Genomic DNA, 18,525 nt, shown 5'->3' with positions numbered 1-18,525 from the left:
CAGCTGCCAGCAGCAGGTTCCTCCTACTCTTCCGAAAGTCACTGGCAGGCACTTCAGCTGCCAGCTGCCGTTTCTTCGCTGAACCCCGTCAGTCAATGTCAGTATCTAAAAGGTGGTTGGCTCTTTTACCTTTATGGCGGGACTTCCTTTTCTAAATCCGCCATTTTGTACGTTCCAATTTCCCCCCATTAATTTTAGTCCAAGTGGCTGTCTTTGGAACAGTTCACAAAAAACTTAAGATGTATGAACATACAAATCCTTTGCACAATTGGACACTACTTATAATAATGCAAGTCCTTCGATTCCCATTACTGATATTCAATTTATTCAGTCATCTATTGTAGTCAAGGGTGTAGAATTGAAGCATTTATTAGGGGGTTGTACTTGCTTGTTTTGATTATTAGGGGGGGTTACCTCTGATTGTAGTTTATTAACAGTGAGCTGGCATCATCATATGCAATATAAGTTTCTAAAGATGTTATTCTGAAGAGAATAAAAAATATTACTCCTCTACATTGGGAAAACTTAATATATACCAAAGGAACAGATTAAAGAAAACACTAACACCATGCAACATATATATCTGCTTAAGTCAGACAACATTTATTAGGGATTGCACATTAAACTCATGTTTCATGGACTCATTCAAGTGTACAAAGAACAGCATCGTTCAGTCAAGCAAAACTAATCTCAACATCTTTTTGTCCAAACCAATATGCGAAGAGACGATGTGAGAAAATGCCATTTTCTGGAGCAAAACATTCAAATATCATTTCATATACACATAGGGGTGACTGCGAATACATCAAAACATGAGCCAACATGATGTGGTGACAATTACCACGCACAGGACAAAAACGACCATCTCTCATCATAAACATCTCCAAACGTCTCATAGGAATATAATCTGCTGCTGATCACCAACCAAACTCACATCTTGACTCATGAATAACGAGTATCTTAAATACAAACCGTTTTAAGGAATATCTTCTCAGTGCTTTTAAAATCGTGGAATATATTAAGAGCATTTCTGTGGGCGTATAGAGATATACGGCATCGGTATTAAGCATGAATCACGCAAAGATGGAAAATGCACAATTTCAGCTGCCCACCCAATAATTAATATGAGCTGTTGCTTGGATACCGCTGTCAAAGCAGTGCCATCACAGATAAACACAAGTGCCCTACTTTGAAATGTGAGACTAAATAAAGCAAAAATACGTCCTGTGCTAAATCAACTCTGGCTCAGTTTCATGTATTATTTACATAATCCAGCAGTTAAAGTGACAGTGACATCTGCAAGTATTTTAATAAAGGGAAAGTTCAGCCAGAAATCTCACCCTCATGTTGTTCCAAATCTGTATAACTTTCGCTTTTCTGTAGAACACGAAAGGAAATGTCTCCTCATGTGTTCCACGAAAGAAAGATGTGTTTCTGACAACATGAGAGTGAATTTCATTTTTGGGTGAAATATCCCTTTAAGATGGTCCGTGTACTCAGGAGTATTAACAAATAAATAATTGGTCATTGGTTTGGTTCTAGGCTCATGGTACAACACTGACTGCATTTTTGAGGAGAATTGTGGAAAATGAGAGACCATTTGTACAATGTCTCCGTCTACTTTTTGGCTTTGCCCTGAGCAGCGACGGCTTCCATGGCTTTGCGGACGGTCTCTTCATCTCCCAGGAACTGCATGGGCTTAATGGGCTTCAGGTTCTTGTCCAGCTCATAGAGGATGGGGATTCCTGTAGGAAGGTTCAGCTCCATAATCGCTTCCTCTGACATACCTAGAAAACACACACAGGTCATATGACACGCAGCACCTGCAGCCTATAAAACAGCTCATTAAAAGACGGGTCAATAAGAGTTTGTTGAAGGCACTTGCAATGAAAATGTTTTTGAAGAAAATGTAAGTACTGTTTGCAGAAGGATATCATTTAATTCAATAATATAGTCACATGCGTGCCACAGATTGAGCGAGGCTCCACTCTGTCATCTCCTTCACACACACAGGTGCGCGCACACACACTACTAGTGCTTGATTTTCATGTAGTGTGTCCAATAGTATCCATCTGCAGAACCGCAGAGCAGTGTAAGTGTATAAACGGATGTGAACTCTCAAATGGCCTTCTTCATCTGAGAATTCAGCTCATTAGTCACGGGATGTTTGACATAACGAACCCTTCAAAAACAGGAAGAACTTCAAAGGTCTTTCAAAATAAAAGTCCCGCTGAAATAAGAGCTCTATTTAACCGGATGCATGAAATTGAAGACATTATGACAGATTATATAAAATATTACTACTATATAAAAGTGTAATATTCAAAGTAGTAGCAATAATACTCCTAATAACAATAATATAATATTAAATGGTTATATTACTAGTATTATTATCTGTAAGCAATATCACAAAAGCTGAATACCAGTACTGAATATCAACATGTTGTGATTCAGCCATGGCAGCCTCAGGTAATCACATTGTTTTCATTAAATTTTTTCATTAATAGTGTAAAGATCTGTTGTGCATCTTTTTTGTTTTTTTACCAAAAATAATTATTTATAAATTATTATATTTTCATTTGATCAAAGCTGTACAGGATGTATTTGATTAAACACAATTTGATCATAACATTTAATCAAAACATTTAACATGGAATACAGAAAAATTAAAACAGAAAAGGCATCATTTTTATCTATAACATTTATGCAGTTCTTTTTTCAAAAATTTTCTGTGTAATTTCTGTGTAAGTTTTTTTTTTAATTTGTTGCCTAAGTATCAAGTTAGTATCGATACAGAGGTACCAGGGCTGGTACTGTACCGAAGCCAAAATTTTGGTATCGGAGCAACCCTAGTTTTTTGGAAGTTGTTGGTGGTTGCCGGGGAATTGCTGTGCAGTTTCTAAGATGTTCTGACTGGTTTTTGGTGCATCACTAGGGTGTTGTGGGTGGTTGCCGAGGCGTTGCTATGCAGTTACTAAGATGTTCCGACTGGTCTTTGGTGCATCGCTAGGGTGTTGTGGGTGGTTGCCGAGGCGTTGCTATGCCGTTTCTAAGATGAGCCGACTAGTTTTCAGTGCATCTCTAGGGAGATGTGGGTGGTTGCCAGGGCATTGCTATGCAGTTTCTAAGACATTCTCAATGGTTTTTAGAGAGCCACTGGAGTGTTGTGGGTGGTTGCCGGGGCGTTGCTATGCCGTTTCTAAGATGAGCCAACTAGTTTTCAGTGCATCTCTAGGGAGATGTGGGTGGTTGCCAGGGCGTTGCTATGCAGTTTCTAAGACATTCTGAATGGTTTTTAGAGAGCCACTGGGGTGTTGTGGGTGGTTGCCGGGGCGTTGCTATTAAGTTTCTAAGATGTTCTGACTGGTTTTTAGTGCATTCCCTGGTTGCTCTGAGTGGTTACTAGGGCGTTTCTATGTAGCTGTTAGGTTTTTTTCAGTGGTTGCTTATTGGCCCACATCCAAATCTATATTCTGATCTCTAGATTTGTCTTGGGTCCCTCCTTCAATATAATTCTACAGGATTTTGGCTGTTTAACCATCCGCCATGTAAAAATTTGAAATTCACTGCCTAAATAAATACATTTTGCAAACTGGGCATTGATCTGCATATAATCTGAGATGGTTTCTCGCCTTCCAGGTGTTTGACGATGCCTCGCAGGCTGTTGCCATGGGCAGCGATGAGAACTCTCTTGCCCTCCTTGATTTGAGGAACAATTTCTTCATTCCAGAATGGCAGCGCTCGAGCAATTGTGTCTTTCAGGCTCTCACATGAGGGCAGCTGATCCTCCGTCAGGTCTGTATAACGACGATCCTGCAAACAGCAAATAGACATGGACTATAAGCCACAAAACTATTTTGAGATCATGGGGTTTTAAGGTTAACATTGTCAATAACATCATGTGTAAATACAGTGCATCCGGAAAGTATTCATAATGACAACGTGAAAGAAGTTTGTTTGAAATCTTTGCAAATGTATTAAAAATAAAAAAAATCACATGTACATAAGTATTCACAGCCTTTGCCATGACACTCAAAATTGAGCTCAGGTGCATCCTGTTTCCACTGATCATCCTTGAGATGTTTCTACAACTTGATTGGAGTCCACCTGTGGTAAATTCAGTTGATTGGATATGATTTGGAAAGGCACACACCTGTCTATATAAGGTCCCACAGTTAACAGTGCATGTCAGAGCACAAACCAAGCCATGAAGTCCAAGGAATTGTCTGTAGACCTCCGAGACAGGATTGTATCGAGGCACAGATCTGGGGAAGGGTACAGAAACATTTCTGCAGCATTGAAGTTCCCAATGAGCACAGTGGCCTCCATCATCCGTAAATGGAAGAAGTTTGGAACCACCAGGACTCTTCCTACAGCTGGCCGCCCAGCCAAACTGAGCGATCAGGGGAGAAGGGCCTTAGTCAGGGAGGTGACCAAGAACCTGATGGTCACTCTGACAGAGCTCCAGCATTTCTCTGTGGAGAGAGGAGAACCTTCCAGAAGAACAACCATCTCTGCAGCACTCCACCAATCAGGCCTGTATGGTAGAGTGGCCAGACGGAAGCCACTCCTCAGTAAAAGGCACATGACAGCCCGCCTGGAGTTTGCCAAAAGGCACCTGAAGGACTCTCAGACCATGAGAAACAAAGATTGAACTCTTTGGCCTGAATGGCAAGCGTCATGTCTGGAGGAAACCAGGCACCGCTCATCACCTGGCCAATACCATCCCTACAGTGAAGCATGGTGGTGGCAGCATCATGCTGTGGGGATGTTTTTCAGCGGCAGGAACTGGGAGACTAGTCAGGATCGAGGGAAAGATGAATGCAGCAATGTACAGAGACATCCTTGATGAAAACCTGCTCCAGAGCACTCTGGACCTCAGACTGGGGCGAAGGTTCATCTTCCAACAGGACAACGACCCTAAGCACACAGCCAAGATAACAAAGGAGTGGCTCCGGGACAACTCTGTGAATGTCCTTGAGTGGCCCAGCCAGAGCCCAGACTTGAACCCGATTGAACATCTCTGGAGAGATCTGAAAATGGCTGTGCACCGACTCTCCCCATCCAACCTGATGGAGCTTGAGAGGTCCTGCAAAGAAGAATGGGAGAAACTGCCCAAAAATAGGTGTGCCAAGCTTGTAGCATCATACTCAAAAAGAATTGAGTATGTAATTGGTGCCAAAGGTGCTTCAACAAAGTATTGAGCAAAGGCTGTGAATACTTATGTACGTGTGTTTTTTTTTGTTTTTTATTTTTAATAAATTTGCAAAGATTTCAAACAAACTTCTTTCACGTTGTCATTATGGGGTATTGTTTGTAGAATTTTGAGGAAAATAATGAATTTAATCCATTTTGGAATAAGGCTGTAACACAACAAAATGTGGAAAAAGTGAAGCGCTGTGAATATTTTCCGGATGCACTGTACATAAGCTCAGTGCTTTGTAAGGCAGGGTATAAGCCTTTGAGAATAACTTCCGTTATGCCCTCAAGAACCTTCACTTCTAAAAGTCACATGACTTGCATCGCTGCTTCATTTATATTAGATGATGCCTGCTGAAGACACACACACTTCTCAGTTGAAGCAGTAACTCTCCTCCTTGTTCCTCACCTTGCTGATGGTGGTGTAGAAGTCATGGTCTGGATCCATGGATGGAGGTGGGATATCAAAGGAGCGCCTCCAGATCTTCACCTGGGCCTCGCCGTGTTTGGCTGCTGTCTCGGCTTTGTTGAGGCCCGTGAGGCCGCCGTAGTGGCGCTCGTTCAGACGCCAGGTGCGATGCACAGGCAGCCACATCTGATCGATGCTGTCCAGCACCAGCCAGAGGGTCCTGATGGCACGCTTCAGCACAGATGTGTAGCATATGTCAAACTCATAACCAGCCTCTGGAGGAGAAAACATGAAATGTTGTTTATATTAATTATATTCTTATTATACTTCCAAACTTACTACACGGAAAGCATTCACCATTTAACAGCTAGCGGCAACACATCACGTGTGCTTGAACCGTCATGTCCATCAGCTGTTAAACGGTGAATGCTTCTGTGTAGTAAAAAAACGTGTTCCATTTGGGACGATCCTACACTTTGAAAATTCATACACTTCATGACTGAGTGCATAGTATATTTATAAGTGCATAGTGTATACTGTGTTGTTTGGGACACAGCTATAGGCTTATGTAACGGTGGCCAGCTCCTGACTTCAAGAGGTGCACTAGCGACTGACGCTAGAGGCTGTAGCCTTTAGCCTCCTTGTTAGCGCACTGCCTCCCATGCTGGTTCGAGTCCCGTACGGAGCGGGTACAACAGGAGTGTAACAATGGTGCCGTGACCCGGATGGGAATGAGGTTTAGGGAGGTGAGTATAATGGTGGCCAGCTGATAGATAGCTGTGCAATGTGTATAAACCTCACTCTCCTGACCTCAAGAGGCGCACTAGAGGCTGTAGCCTTTAGCCTCCTTGTTAGCACACCTGCCTCCCACGCCAGAGACGCCGGTTCGAGTCCCGTACGGAGTGGGTAGAACAGGAGCATCACAATGGTGCCATGACCCAGATGGGAGTGAGGTTTAGGGGGGTGAGTGTAATAGTGGCCAGCTGATAGATAGCTCTGCAATGTGTATAAACCTCACTCTCCTGACCTCAAGATGGATGTTTTTTGTTTTTGGCACCATTCTGAGTAAACTCTAGAGATTGACATCAACCATCAGAATGGGGGAAAAATTTTGATCTCAGTGATTTGGAGCGTAGCATGATTGTTGGTGCCAGATGGGCTGGTTTGAGTATTTCTGGGATTTTCACACACAACAGTCTCTAGAATTTACTCCGAATGGTGCCAAAAACAAAAAACATCCAGTGAGCGGCAGTTCTGTGGATGGAAACGCCTTGTTGATGAGAGAGGTCAACAGAGAATGGCCAGACTGGTTTGAACTGACAAAGTCTACGGTAACTCAGATAACCACTCTGTACAATTGTGCTGAGAAGAATATAATCACTGAATGCTGTTCTGAGATGCGGGTTGGCGCTGTTTTGGTGGCACGAGGGGGACCTACACAATATTAGGCAGGTGGTTTTAATGTTGTGGCTGATCGGTGTATATGCCTCTGTTAATGGGTGTTTCTTCAACTTCGGCACTTTTTTAACCATGTGAGTTTCTAGAAAGTAAAATCGTTTTTAAAAAAATTTCATTTCATTTCATTTATTCAAATTTGTCTACTAACAATGTCCAACAATATATGCACATGCATGACAGGAGGTTTAAATAATTTGTGTAATTTTTTCTAAAAGTCATTAAAATTCCGATCACAGTGTCATTTCCAGCACGTCTCAAAAATTGTATTGTGTTTAATATAGAACGTGTGGTGGAAATGACGCAGACGGAAATTACATTTTTAATGCTTTTTTTTTTCTTCATTAAATGGCCGACTCCTTTGACTTGCTACAACTAATTTCATAGCTAACATGTTATGTATAATAAATAAACAGTTAAATAATATTCTTACACTTCTTGCATAATTAGGCAAAATTACAGCTTAATTGGAAATGATGGTAAAACATTTGTAATTTTCTTTATGTTCTTGTCTCAAGCACAATTAAACTTTTGTCAGCTTGGTTCACAAGTACGCTAACTTTTGAAACTTTTTATCTTTTATTTCACTCGTTTAGATAATCATAGTTTTAATCATTTGTGTTTATAATGGATTTTCATAGTTGAATATTGACAGTCTGGGATAAGACTAAATCAATGAAACCTTTAAATAAAAGGTATCAGAAATGGCAAAAGCATATTTGGGTTAATTGTGTCTATACGGTTTTACAGTGTGTTTAATGTGTTTACAGTATAGTGAGGGTAATTTCAATCAGGTCAAAGCAAGTTTAAAGTGAGCATAGGGACTGTAGACAGTCTACCATTGTGCGGACAAGCCGTTGGGTGATGATGAAACAGCAGATGTCTCAATCAATCAATCAATCAATCAATGCAAAAGCCAGCACTAGAAATATGCTTTGAATGTGCAAAATGAAAAACGTATGTCACCAGTTACATACAAGGTAATGATGAAAAGTAGACTCATATAATATAAGTCATGCAGTTATTTCACCAGTAATAATATTGCACGAGAGAAAATCCATATGTGCAGGCCTGTCATACCGCAGGTCACCTGTCTGATCTGTGTATAATGACACAGGAGGGTCACGCACTAATGCAATGCAATGCAAAACATCCATTTAAACGCATGCATTTAAAACAGCATCACCTTTCAGAGCCTCTCCGCCCTTCTTGGCCTCCTGGACTCCAGTTTCGCTCAGATCGGCATCGAACCAGCCGCAGAATCGGTTCTCCTGGTTCCAGCAACTCTCGCCGTGGCGGATCAACACCAGCTTATACGCAGCCATTGTGCACGCAAACGGTTTCAAATGCACCGAATAAAGGAGACGGATCAGAGCGGTAATATCGGACCGGTGGTTCTGGAGGTCGTCGCTTGTGAAAGGAGAAACGCTTCCTGCCGCACGGAGGAAGAAGAGCACGTCACTACTGCAGCATGAAGCTCAAGCGTGACCTGTCACAATAACTATAATGTTGTTTATTTTTTTATAATGCTGTGGGAAATCCTTTAGCTGTCGTTACGAAACAAATTTGAAATTTGCTGTTAAAACACACCAATGCAAGTTAGAGTCTCTCTCAGTACATATTATAAAGAGACAGGGGCGTAGAACACGCGGGGGATGGGGGAGGACATGTCCCCTCACTTTCAATAAAACCAAAGTCGCACTTTTTCACAGGGCAAATGTGTTTACGCTGTGTCTGTCATTCAGCAAATATCTAAATGTATAAATGCAAAAGTTAAAAATTCACTGGTCAATCATGTAATTAACGGTTATAAAATAATCGACTGAGACCCTTAAAAATATATATATAAAAATATTATGTTCATCTTGGACTAATTGTTCTGTCCCCCTCACTTTTGAAATGATTGCTACGCCCCTGTAGACCACAATAACAAGACTTTGGTGAAATATGATGGTTCATAAATGGAGAGCATGTACTTGATTGTGTGAAAACAAACAACTGAAATAACCGGCTGTTTTAATATATATATATATATATATATATATATATATATATATATATATATATATATATATATATATATATATATAATTATATTATTAATGCTGGAATGACTATGGTGGTCTACAGATTAGCTGACATTATATAAAGTATAAGTGAAAACATTCTCATAACTATTAGACACCATTTTGCATACTACTTTAAATAGTATGCAAGTTAAGAATGAGTGCATCCCTAATTATAGTATGGGCCTTTCTATAAAACTGTTGCCACCTTGAAAAGGTTCTTTAAAAATATATATATATATTCCATCAGACAAATATTGATGTGTTATGTGTCATCACAAGCTGAATTATATGAAAAGGTATTATTATTAGAAGTCAACGGATAGTGGATTTTGGCGATACCGATAACAAACGTGGTGGAAAAGATGGTAACCGATTCGATTCCTCTTTCCTTACTGTAACGGGCACAAACATAGAGGCTACAAGAGTCCAAAATGAATAAAATACCAGATTTTGTTTATTGTTTAACAAAAATCCCAATAATAACTAGAAAAAAATGAAGATTTGGTGCATAATGTGGGACTTTTTACTATAACAAGCCCAAAACACACTGGGGACTCTTATTTTGAAATGACAGGGATTGGGTCCATTACAATGCTCTATATTGAAGTATTTACCAAATTAAGCCTTTTAGAGCCTACATATTCACCAGGTGAAAAGTCTGTATATATTTCACCAGATGAGGTTGAACTAGGAGTAAGGTTCCTAGTTCACAAGATATGAATAATAGTTGGAGACACAATGTACTTGTATGTGCTGATAAATTACAATTTCCATTGCATGCCCTCACTTTAATTTAAAGGACTAGATTATCTAATCAAAATAGTGCCGGCCATGGTGAAAATAAATAAATAAATAAATAAAAATCGGCAACTATTTGCATAGATGTTTGCAGATAACTGATAGTTCAAAAAAGCAACTATCGGCACCGATTAATCTGTAAAACCGATATATCGGTCTACCTCTAATTATTATACATATGAAAGGTAACAGGGTTGACAGTTTTAGTTTAATTTCACCTTACAAATCTTGTGGACAGGATCATGAAACTACAAGGAGAAAGAAGAGAATTGAATACTCATGTTTCAACAGATATCCACTTTTGAATTATCAATTGTTTATTAGACAAAATCATGACAATGGGGTTGACATTTTGAGATTCTCCCCTTCAGACAAACAACATAATGTCATTATGGAATAATCTGTTACTTTTAAAGGTGGATGGCAACAGGGCTGATGCCAAACCTTGGGGACACAGTCTTTTTTAATAATACACTATACCAACAAATATATACATACTCAAATATACATACTCAAAAGTATGTGCAATCCCATTGCCAATGAACTACACAGTCTACTTTAGTTCTGATTGGGCGTCGCCTTCGCTGCCGAGAGGGTCTTTTTCTCCGGAACCCGTGAAGCTGCTCCCTGAACTCACGGTGCCGCATGGGAACATAACCACAGGGATCACACAGGCCCTAAAACAGAGAGAGACTGTGATTTTGATGCTATACTGTACTGATATGCAAAGGCAAAATGCAGTAACTACACATTTTGTCAACACTGGGTTTTGCCTTAAATCATGTCTCTTAATAGTATGCTCTATCCTGTGTCAGATGGGTTTGGCTTAGCTATGCTTAGCTATACAAAATCCACACTAAAACCAAATACCTTTGAAGGCATCTTTGATGTGTTGATGTAGTTACTGCATTCTGCATTTGTAGGGCTGTGTAGGTGTATGATGTTTAAGGCCACATCCACACCAGTTTTTTTTAGTTTCCTAACGTCATTGGTTTCCAAAATAAGTGGTAATTAGGGATGTGCACAGATAGCTGTTATTGGCTTAACCGTTTGACTATATGAATACCAAAATCTCTATTTAGATATTCCACACATGCAATAGAGGTCTGCAAATGTAATGGGAGGCGGCTGGTAAGTGATAGCTGTGCGGTATGTGTAAAACCTCACTCCCCTGGCCTCAAGAGGCGCACTAGTGACTGACGCTAGAAGCTGTAGCGTTTAGCCTTTAGCCTCCTCGTTAGCGCGCCCGCCTCCCATGCCGACTGACACCGGTTCGAATCTCGCTCGGAGTGAGACGAGCAGGACCGGTTACACAACCTGACTTGAGCCCGATGGGACCCGACAAACCGCCAGGTTTCGGGTCAGTTTTGGGTCCGTTTTTTAAGTATAGGCCATGTTTTTGCGTACGTCTGCACTGCTTTTCAATTGTTTTTCTAAACATGCTGGATGGACGTCGCATCTCACTGTTTTTTGGGGTTTTTTGCGTCTCGCGCAGGACCGCCGCATTCTTTAGACACCGTGTCAAGTTACAAAGAACTTACATTTTTATAAACACATCTCGAGACACCTGCATTGTTTAATTTGTTGTGCTGCCTCTAGCTTTTTTAGTGAAGTGATTTTATCATTTGAAGATCTATGTATTGTGCTGTTTAGGCTCATTGCTCACTGTGGAATTTATTCTCTGCTATTTTGAGTAGTGTTTAACACATATCCATTGCAATAAATGTTCTTTATTCCCGAGTTCCAACGAATAACCAAATAAATGTTTGTTATCCAAATATTACAGACGGTTAGCATGCACATCCCTAGTGGTAATAGAGAACGCTCTAAAAACGCTCTGTTTTTGTAAAAGGAAAACGTGTGGCCAGAAACATACTTTACACAAGTATGCGAACGCAAATGCGAGAAATTGGCCACCGCATTAGCCATGCATGGTCTGGTTGAACATATGTAACGTGTGCTCATGCATTACTGTGGTGGGACAAACCTCAGTATGCAAGGGGTGATAGAGTTACATTCAAAAGTCTGTGCCATTAAACTGGATGTGTTATTATTCAGGTAAGTTGCTATAAATGTTTTGACTTTAACTTACTTGCTCCACCATGACAGTAGTTGACTTGAAAGAGAAAACTCACCATAGAAGCGGACGCTCACGCTAATACCCTCTATAGCTTCCCTTGTGGCAATGTTAATAATGCCATGCGTTGCCACAAGGGGCGCTATAATTGCGGTGTGAATGCAACAATGCATAAAAAATATCAAGCTTGCGCAGCAAAAGGGGCCTGAATAGCTCAGCTTGTAAAGACGCTGACTACCACACCTGGAGTTGCGAGTTCAAATCCAGGGCGTGGTGAGTGACTCCAGCCAGGTCTCCTAAGCAACCAAACTGGCCCGGTTGCTAGGGAGGGTAGAGTCACATGGGGTAACCTCCTCATGGTCACTATAATGTGGTTCACTCTCGGTGGGGTGCATGTTGAGTTGTGCGTGGATGCCGCGGAGAATAGCGTGAAGCCTCCACACGCACTATGTCTCCGTGGTAACACGCTCAACAAGCCGCGTGATAAGATGCGTGGATTGACAATCTCAGACGTGGAGGCAACTGAGATTCGTCCTCCGCCACCCGGATTGAGGCGAGTCATTATGCCACCACGAGGACTTAGAGCGCATTGGGAATTCCAATTCGGGGAGAAAAGGGGAGAAAAAAAAAAAGCTTGCGCAGCAAGAAATGCCTGCGTTCATGTACTCGTGTATGCTTCGGCCTTAAATAAGTGAGATATTTAGGTGTATAGTGTTGGTAAAGTGTTGTTTTTAACAGTGGGATTGTTTTATACTGTACCGGATAGCAGGTATGGAAGTGTTTGTAACCACCCAGCAGCAGGTAAAGCTCTGGATAGTGCAGGTTTGGATACACCTGAGCATTTAAACATCTGTCCAACCTCCTTAGATACTGACACCTGTTGCACAGGTAAGAAACATATGTAAAACTTCTTTATGCATGTGTTTGTGTATAAGAGTGTGAGTGTGCGTCTTACAGGTGTGGCCCTCTCTCGGATGAGAACTCGCAGTGGAACACTATCAGTTTCCGTGGCGATGACCCCTCGTCTTTTGTGACTTTCTTCTCCAACAGTGAGTCAGCTGGCTGAGCCGCCCACAGTCCCTGCAGTCCCCAGGAGGAGACGTTTCCTGTAGTACAGGGGGAAAACTCATTTCCAGCTGAGGCCTGGTGGACGGCCTGCTGGATCTGAGACTCAGTGTACAGATTCACTGCCCCCTGTATGAATGCAAGGAGTATACTTGATATTATATGCTAAATCTGAGACCGAGCCCACAATTAGTACCATTAGAGTTTTAATTGAGAGATTAAATTTAGATTTGTAAATTTTATTTGGTGTGAACACCCCAATCACATCTGAATACCTTAATGTGTCCTCCTTGATATTCATACGGGTAACGACAGTCAATGATGAGGAAGTCCTCCACTGCAGGACCGAATTGACCTCTGATCAAAGACGCCACCTTCAGGTCAGGAGGTGAAAATACTGTATTTTTATTTCAACATCTCGGCAATAAAATGAACTTTTTTTAATGAGAGATTTAATGGGAAATTGCATTCACTTGTCATTTAGCTCCTTTGACCATTTCAGATGACAGAGAAGACCACTTTATTAAAATAATTTTGTTTTCGATTCAGTTTAGGAAAGAAAGTGTTTAAAGAATATTTCTTACGGTGTGTGCGCTGACACAGTGTAGCTCCTGATGGCCGACCTTCTCAACAGGAAGCAGATGTTGCTAAGGAAATGACAGTATGATGGATAATAGTAAAAATAGTATAATCAGAAAACATAAATAAGTTACACACATAAAGTTTTACAATGCAGTCACTACGTCAACCAATTTTAATTAATAAACCGAAAGTAATAGGCGAACATATTTTTAACGATAACTTATAAACAATATTAACGATAACTTACAATAACTTAATTTAAAGGGACAGTTCACCCAAAAAACAACATTCTTTCATAATTTCCTCACCCTCATGCCATCCCAGATGTGTATGACTTTCTTTCTTCTGCTAAACTTTAAGAAGAATATTTCAGCTCTGTAGGTCCATACAATGCGAGTGAATGGTGATCAGAAATTTGAAGCTCATAAAAGTACATAAAGGCAGCATAAAAGTAATCAATAAGACTCAAGTGGTTTAATCCATGTCTTCAGAAGTGATATGATAGCTGTGGGTGAGAAACAGATTAATATTTAAGTCCTTTTATACTATAGATTCTCCTCCCTGTCCTGTAGGTGGCAATATGCATGAAGAATGTGAATCGCCAAAAACAATAGAAGAAGAAAAAATGTAAAAGTGAAAGTGAAAGAAGAAATTTATAGAAAAAAGGACTTAAATATTGATCTGTTTCTCACCCACACCTATCATATCACTTCTGAAGACATGGATTAAACCACTGGAGTCTTATGGATTACTTTTATGCTGTCTTTATGTGCTTTTTGGAGCTTAACAGTTCTGATCACCATTCACTTGCACTGTATGGACCGACAGAGCTGAGATATTCTTCTAAACATCTTCATGTGTGTTATGCAGAAGAAAGAAAGTCGTACACATCTGGGATGGTATGAGGGTGAGTAAATGATGAGAGAATTTTCATTTTTGGGTGAACTATCCCTTTAAAAGTCAGACCTCCCATAGTGGAATTTCTGGTGAAGAACTACACTACCCATAATCCTTAAGGGAAACGACCCACCAATCAGAGAATCATGGCAAACAAAGTGCACCAAAAGAGCTCTGCAGCGATCGCCCACTTCTACGACACACTGTGAATGATGCAATCAAAGGGGTCTACCCACACTCTCAAACTACTTGTTTATTTGTAAATATCTGAATATTTTGCAATAATTACTTTCTCTACTTATAATCAGCAGCTTTTCTATTAATTTAAATTCAATTATGTCATTCGCAATGCTTCATAGAATTGTAGTTTTTCCTTCATGAAAGACGTTAAGTGCACAATCTTGTACCTCTTGTACATTTTGTCTGATTTTATTGACCAATATGTGTCCAGTCCTAATTGCCGGACTGACCTTACTGAAGTCCCCTATGAGGGTGATGTCAGCGACGGCGGCCTCAGTCACCTGAGTGGGCGGGGTTTTCCTGCATGACCTCAGTCTCCTGAACCTTACGGCAGCCTGCAGATAAAAATAAAATAAAACAAACAACAGTCATACATGTCACAGAATGCAGTGAACCCCAACACCAGGCATCCCTAAGGAGTGTGTACACTGACTACGTCTAAAAATAATAAATACGATATCTATGTGACCCATCACAAGCACACTCATCAGTTGTAAACAAAGTTCACTTGCAGTGGTTACAAAGCTTTACTTTACGATAACAGAATAGAAGCATATTTCATATGGCTGTCTTCATGTTTGCATTTTACTCTCACCATCGTGTCTATCGCATCTGTCTCTCTCGAGTAACTGGCGGCATCTCCTGGATCACTGCGGTACTGTCTACAGGTTCTGCCCACTGCTGGTTCTGGACTCTCACCTGCACTGGAGAACCGGCTGGACAACTGCACCCGCAATCTCTTCTACAGGACAACAAGACTGCATTACCAATAATACCAGCACTGTGCGGCTGTCACCACTCTGAATGTAGATGAAATATCACAGCTGATTTCAATGAAAGGAAAACAAATCATCTTTCCACACCACGCCCTGGAGGAACACGACCCAGTTTTCCAAAGCAATGCAGTGCAAAATACCATTCAAATGCCATGCCAAGATAAACCCACTATATCTAAGGTATAAACAGGTGCATATTACACTCAAAATGGCACTAGTGACTGAACCGAACTGGTCTGAATATAATATTTGGACAGAGTAATGCAACTGTTACTGACAATAGCTCTCTCATTCTCCTTGTTGGCTGCAGAATCCTGATCGTCCATCCAAAGACACCTTGACTGGACCTTCTGAAGTGGACAAAAAAACAACATCAGAGACATTAACTGATATAAATGATTAAAGCGTTTTGTTTGGTAAATTCAAAGAATAATTTCTTAATAAACACGGTTGGGACAGAAAACAGGTTTTGTCTATATGTGTCCTACCTTGTTTAAAGAGGACTCAGGGGACAGACTTCTGCTGAGAGCGAAGACAGATATATGACTGTGTGTTTACTCGTACCTTTGATCACAGATTTATAATTAACTATGCATGCATGCTTGTTTTCATTACCTTGCTTGCCTTCTGACTGCAGAAACTATAAGAGAAAATTCACAGTAAATTAAACTTCTTAATTGTGGATCATTGTGCATATATTATCTTTGTAATTATTAGCTTAATCAAATAGATTTGTCTAATGTGCAAACAGAAATGGTTTGAAAAGCTTGAGTTTAAAGTGTCAGAGGAGGGTTAATTAATCAGTATATGAGTGTGTGTGTGTGTGTGTGTGTGTGTGTGAGAGAGAGAGAGAGAGAAAGAGAGACTCTTGTCCGGACCTGTTGGCGTCTCTCTCTCTCTGGAGAGTCTGTTGAGTGGCGGGGTGACCCATTCAGGCGTCAAAACAAGTTTCCTCCGGGGGGTCGAGTTCATGGCAGTCACACTTAAAGAAATCACACATCAAAACTTTTATAAATAATAATGCATTTGTAAGAAGATGAATAGTAATTAATATTAAGAATATTTTAACATGCATTAATAGGCTATATCTTACATGATTCATTATTACTAATAATCTTGATTATTAATTAATGTTGTTATTGTTAAATATTAATAGCAATTATAAATGTAATCCTAAATGAATACTGATTAATCTTATTATTATTTTATGTATTATTATTATTAATTATTTCATATGAATACATAGTAAGCAATGTTTATATTAAATATTAATAGAAATAATACTAATACTAATAATGCATTAATAAAAGTGTAAGTAGCAATTCATATGAACAATATTTTAACGTATTATTATATATTACATTATTCATTATTATTAATAATCATGATAATGAATTAATGTTGTTATTGATATACATCTTTATAAATCTATACTGATTACTAGAATACATTATATAATTATTATTATTACTATTCATCTATGTATCTATTATTTATAATTTTATATTAATAAATAATAAGCCATGTTTAAATTGTATATTAATACAAATAATAATAATATAATAACAATAAAACATTTATAAAAACATAAATAGTAATTCATATTAATAATATTTTAACGTGCATTAATATATCTGATATTATTCATTATTACTAATAATCACAATAATGAATTAATGTTGTTATTGTTATATATTAATACAAACAATAATTATAATCATGATAATGAATTAATGTTGTTATTGTTATATATTAATATAAATTATAAATATACATATTTATAAATATATACTGATTCATAGAATACATTATAATTATTATTAATTTATGAATTATTATAAATTATTTTACATTAGTCCATAATAAGCCATGTTTAAATGATATATTAATACAAACAATAATTATAATAATAACAATAAAACATTTATAAAAACATAAATAGTAATTCATATTAATAATATTTTAACGTGCATTAATATATCTGATATTATTCATTATTATTACTAATAATCACAATAATGAATGAATGTTATTACTGTTATGTATTAATATAAAATATAAATGTTAATCTTTATTAATTTATTCTGATTAGTTAAATGATTATTATTACAATTATTAATTTATGTACTCATATTAATATTCTATATTTATACATAATAAGCAGTGTTGATATTAGGCCTATATGTTAATAAAAATGATAAATGTAAAACATTATGAATGTATGCTTTCTAATAGGATACTCTTAATATTGTCAAACCATCTCAAATAGAATATTTGTATCACTTGTAAACAAAAGCACGTTCAGTTTACTCACCCATCCTGACACTGGAGGTTCTGCAAACTGAATGAAAGTTCAGACACCGGGGAAACTGCGGACAGATCCCAAACTGCATCCAGCACATCTCCAGCCATTTATCTAATCGAGCTGTATGCAAACTAAACGACTAAATAAATGTAACTCTGTTGCTTTAATACGAGTTGCCAATAACACATGTCAGATTAACTGTGCATCATAATAAATGAAACAATAGTGGCGTGTATAGATCATATTAAGTATAAATTGCTCGCTTCCTGGAATAAAAGTCAGTGGTCTCAGTCTGATATCCAGCGATGGATGTTGTGAATATCTCATCTTCTGTCCCACTGAGGGGTCTCTGATTTCTTCCCCATAGAAACTCGTGTTGCTACAACAAGCTCATGTGATCTGTGGTGCGCGTCGCGTCCCCGCCCGTGAGGCCAGTCATGCCACCCTGACATCAATAATCACCCTCCAGACACAAGCGATGGAAAATCTGCCCTTTTCGAGAACACACAGCAACTGCTTCCACAAAGTGAGCTGTTTGATTGCATTTAAGAAAGTTAAGTGCGTTTGTTAACCATTAGATACTGATGATATACTTATGGACATGTGAAAAAAAGAACAGTTCTTAAAGGGATAGTTCACACAAAAATTACAAT

The 18,525-nt window shown here is 38.9% G+C and overlaps 2 protein-coding genes across 3 annotated transcripts; both read right to left on the bottom strand.

Annotated features, from left to right (window-relative positions):
• Window positions 1-571: 571 nt before the first annotated feature.
• On the bottom strand, window positions 572-8,666 carry LOC127444153 (phosphoglycerate mutase 1-like). The gene is made up of 4 exons (XM_051703376.1): window positions 8,250-8,666; window positions 5,609-5,883; window positions 3,633-3,813; window positions 572-1,787 (listed from the first exon to the last, which is right to left on the bottom strand). The coding sequence occupies exons 1-4, from the start codon at window positions 8,386-8,388 to the stop codon at window positions 1,618-1,620; spliced, it is 765 nt and encodes a 254-aa protein (XP_051559336.1). The 5' UTR covers window positions 8,389-8,666; the 3' UTR covers window positions 572-1,617.
• A 1,525-nt stretch (window positions 8,667-10,191) lies between these two features.
• Window positions 10,192-18,170, bottom strand: cdc25d (cell division cycle 25 homolog d). 2 transcript variants are annotated; one of them, XM_051703130.1, is made up of 12 exons: window positions 17,882-18,170; window positions 16,446-16,549; window positions 16,183-16,207; window positions 16,056-16,089; window positions 15,846-15,917; window positions 15,387-15,533; window positions 15,022-15,126; window positions 13,657-13,719; window positions 13,348-13,446; window positions 12,963-13,201; window positions 12,767-12,884; window positions 10,192-10,607 (listed from the first exon to the last, which is right to left on the bottom strand). In XM_051703130.1, exons 1-12 carry the CDS (start codon window positions 17,977-17,979, stop codon window positions 10,443-10,445), a joined length of 1,269 nt encoding a protein of 422 aa, XP_051559090.1. In that variant the 5' UTR covers window positions 17,980-18,170; the 3' UTR covers window positions 10,192-10,442. The 2 variants fall into 2 exon arrangements, with proteins under 2 accessions (XP_051559090.1, XP_051559092.1); XM_051703132.1 differs by having other exon boundaries at window positions 16,056-16,086; window positions 17,882-18,169.
• Window positions 18,171-18,525: the final 355 nt, after the last annotated feature.

Source organism: Myxocyprinus asiaticus, chromosome 7, assembly GCF_019703515.2.
Source record: "Myxocyprinus asiaticus isolate MX2 ecotype Aquarium Trade chromosome 7, UBuf_Myxa_2, whole genome shotgun sequence".
NCBI lineage: Eukaryota > Metazoa > Chordata > Actinopteri > Cypriniformes > Catostomidae > Myxocyprinus > Myxocyprinus asiaticus.
This window is presented reverse-complemented; position numbering and strand designations above follow the sequence as displayed.

Coding starts and splice junctions, on each gene's coding strand:
- LOC127444153 (XM_051703376.1), bottom strand. CDS start 8,388: ATGGCTGCGTATAAGCTGGTGTTGATCCGCCACGGCGAGAGTTGCTGG. Junction 5,884..8,249: donor GGGCGGAGAGGCTCTGAAAG/GTGATGCTGTTT, acceptor TTTCTCCTCCAG/AGGCTGGTTATGAGTTTGAC. Junction 3,814..5,608: donor TCTACACCACCATCAGCAAG/GTGAGGAACAAG, acceptor TGCTGTTTGCAG/GATCGTCGTTATACAGACCT.
- cdc25d (XM_051703130.1), bottom strand. CDS start 17,979: ATGGCTGGAGATGTGCTGGATGCAGTTTGGGATCTGTCCGCAGTTTCC. Junction 15,534..15,845: donor AGGAGAATGAGAGAGCTATT/GTCAGTAACAGT, acceptor GTTGTCCTGTAG/AAGAGATTGCGGGTGCAGTT. Junction 13,720..15,021: donor TCATAGGGGACTTCAGTAAG/GTCAGTCCGGCA, acceptor TCATTTCCTTAG/CAACATCTGCTTCCTGTTGA.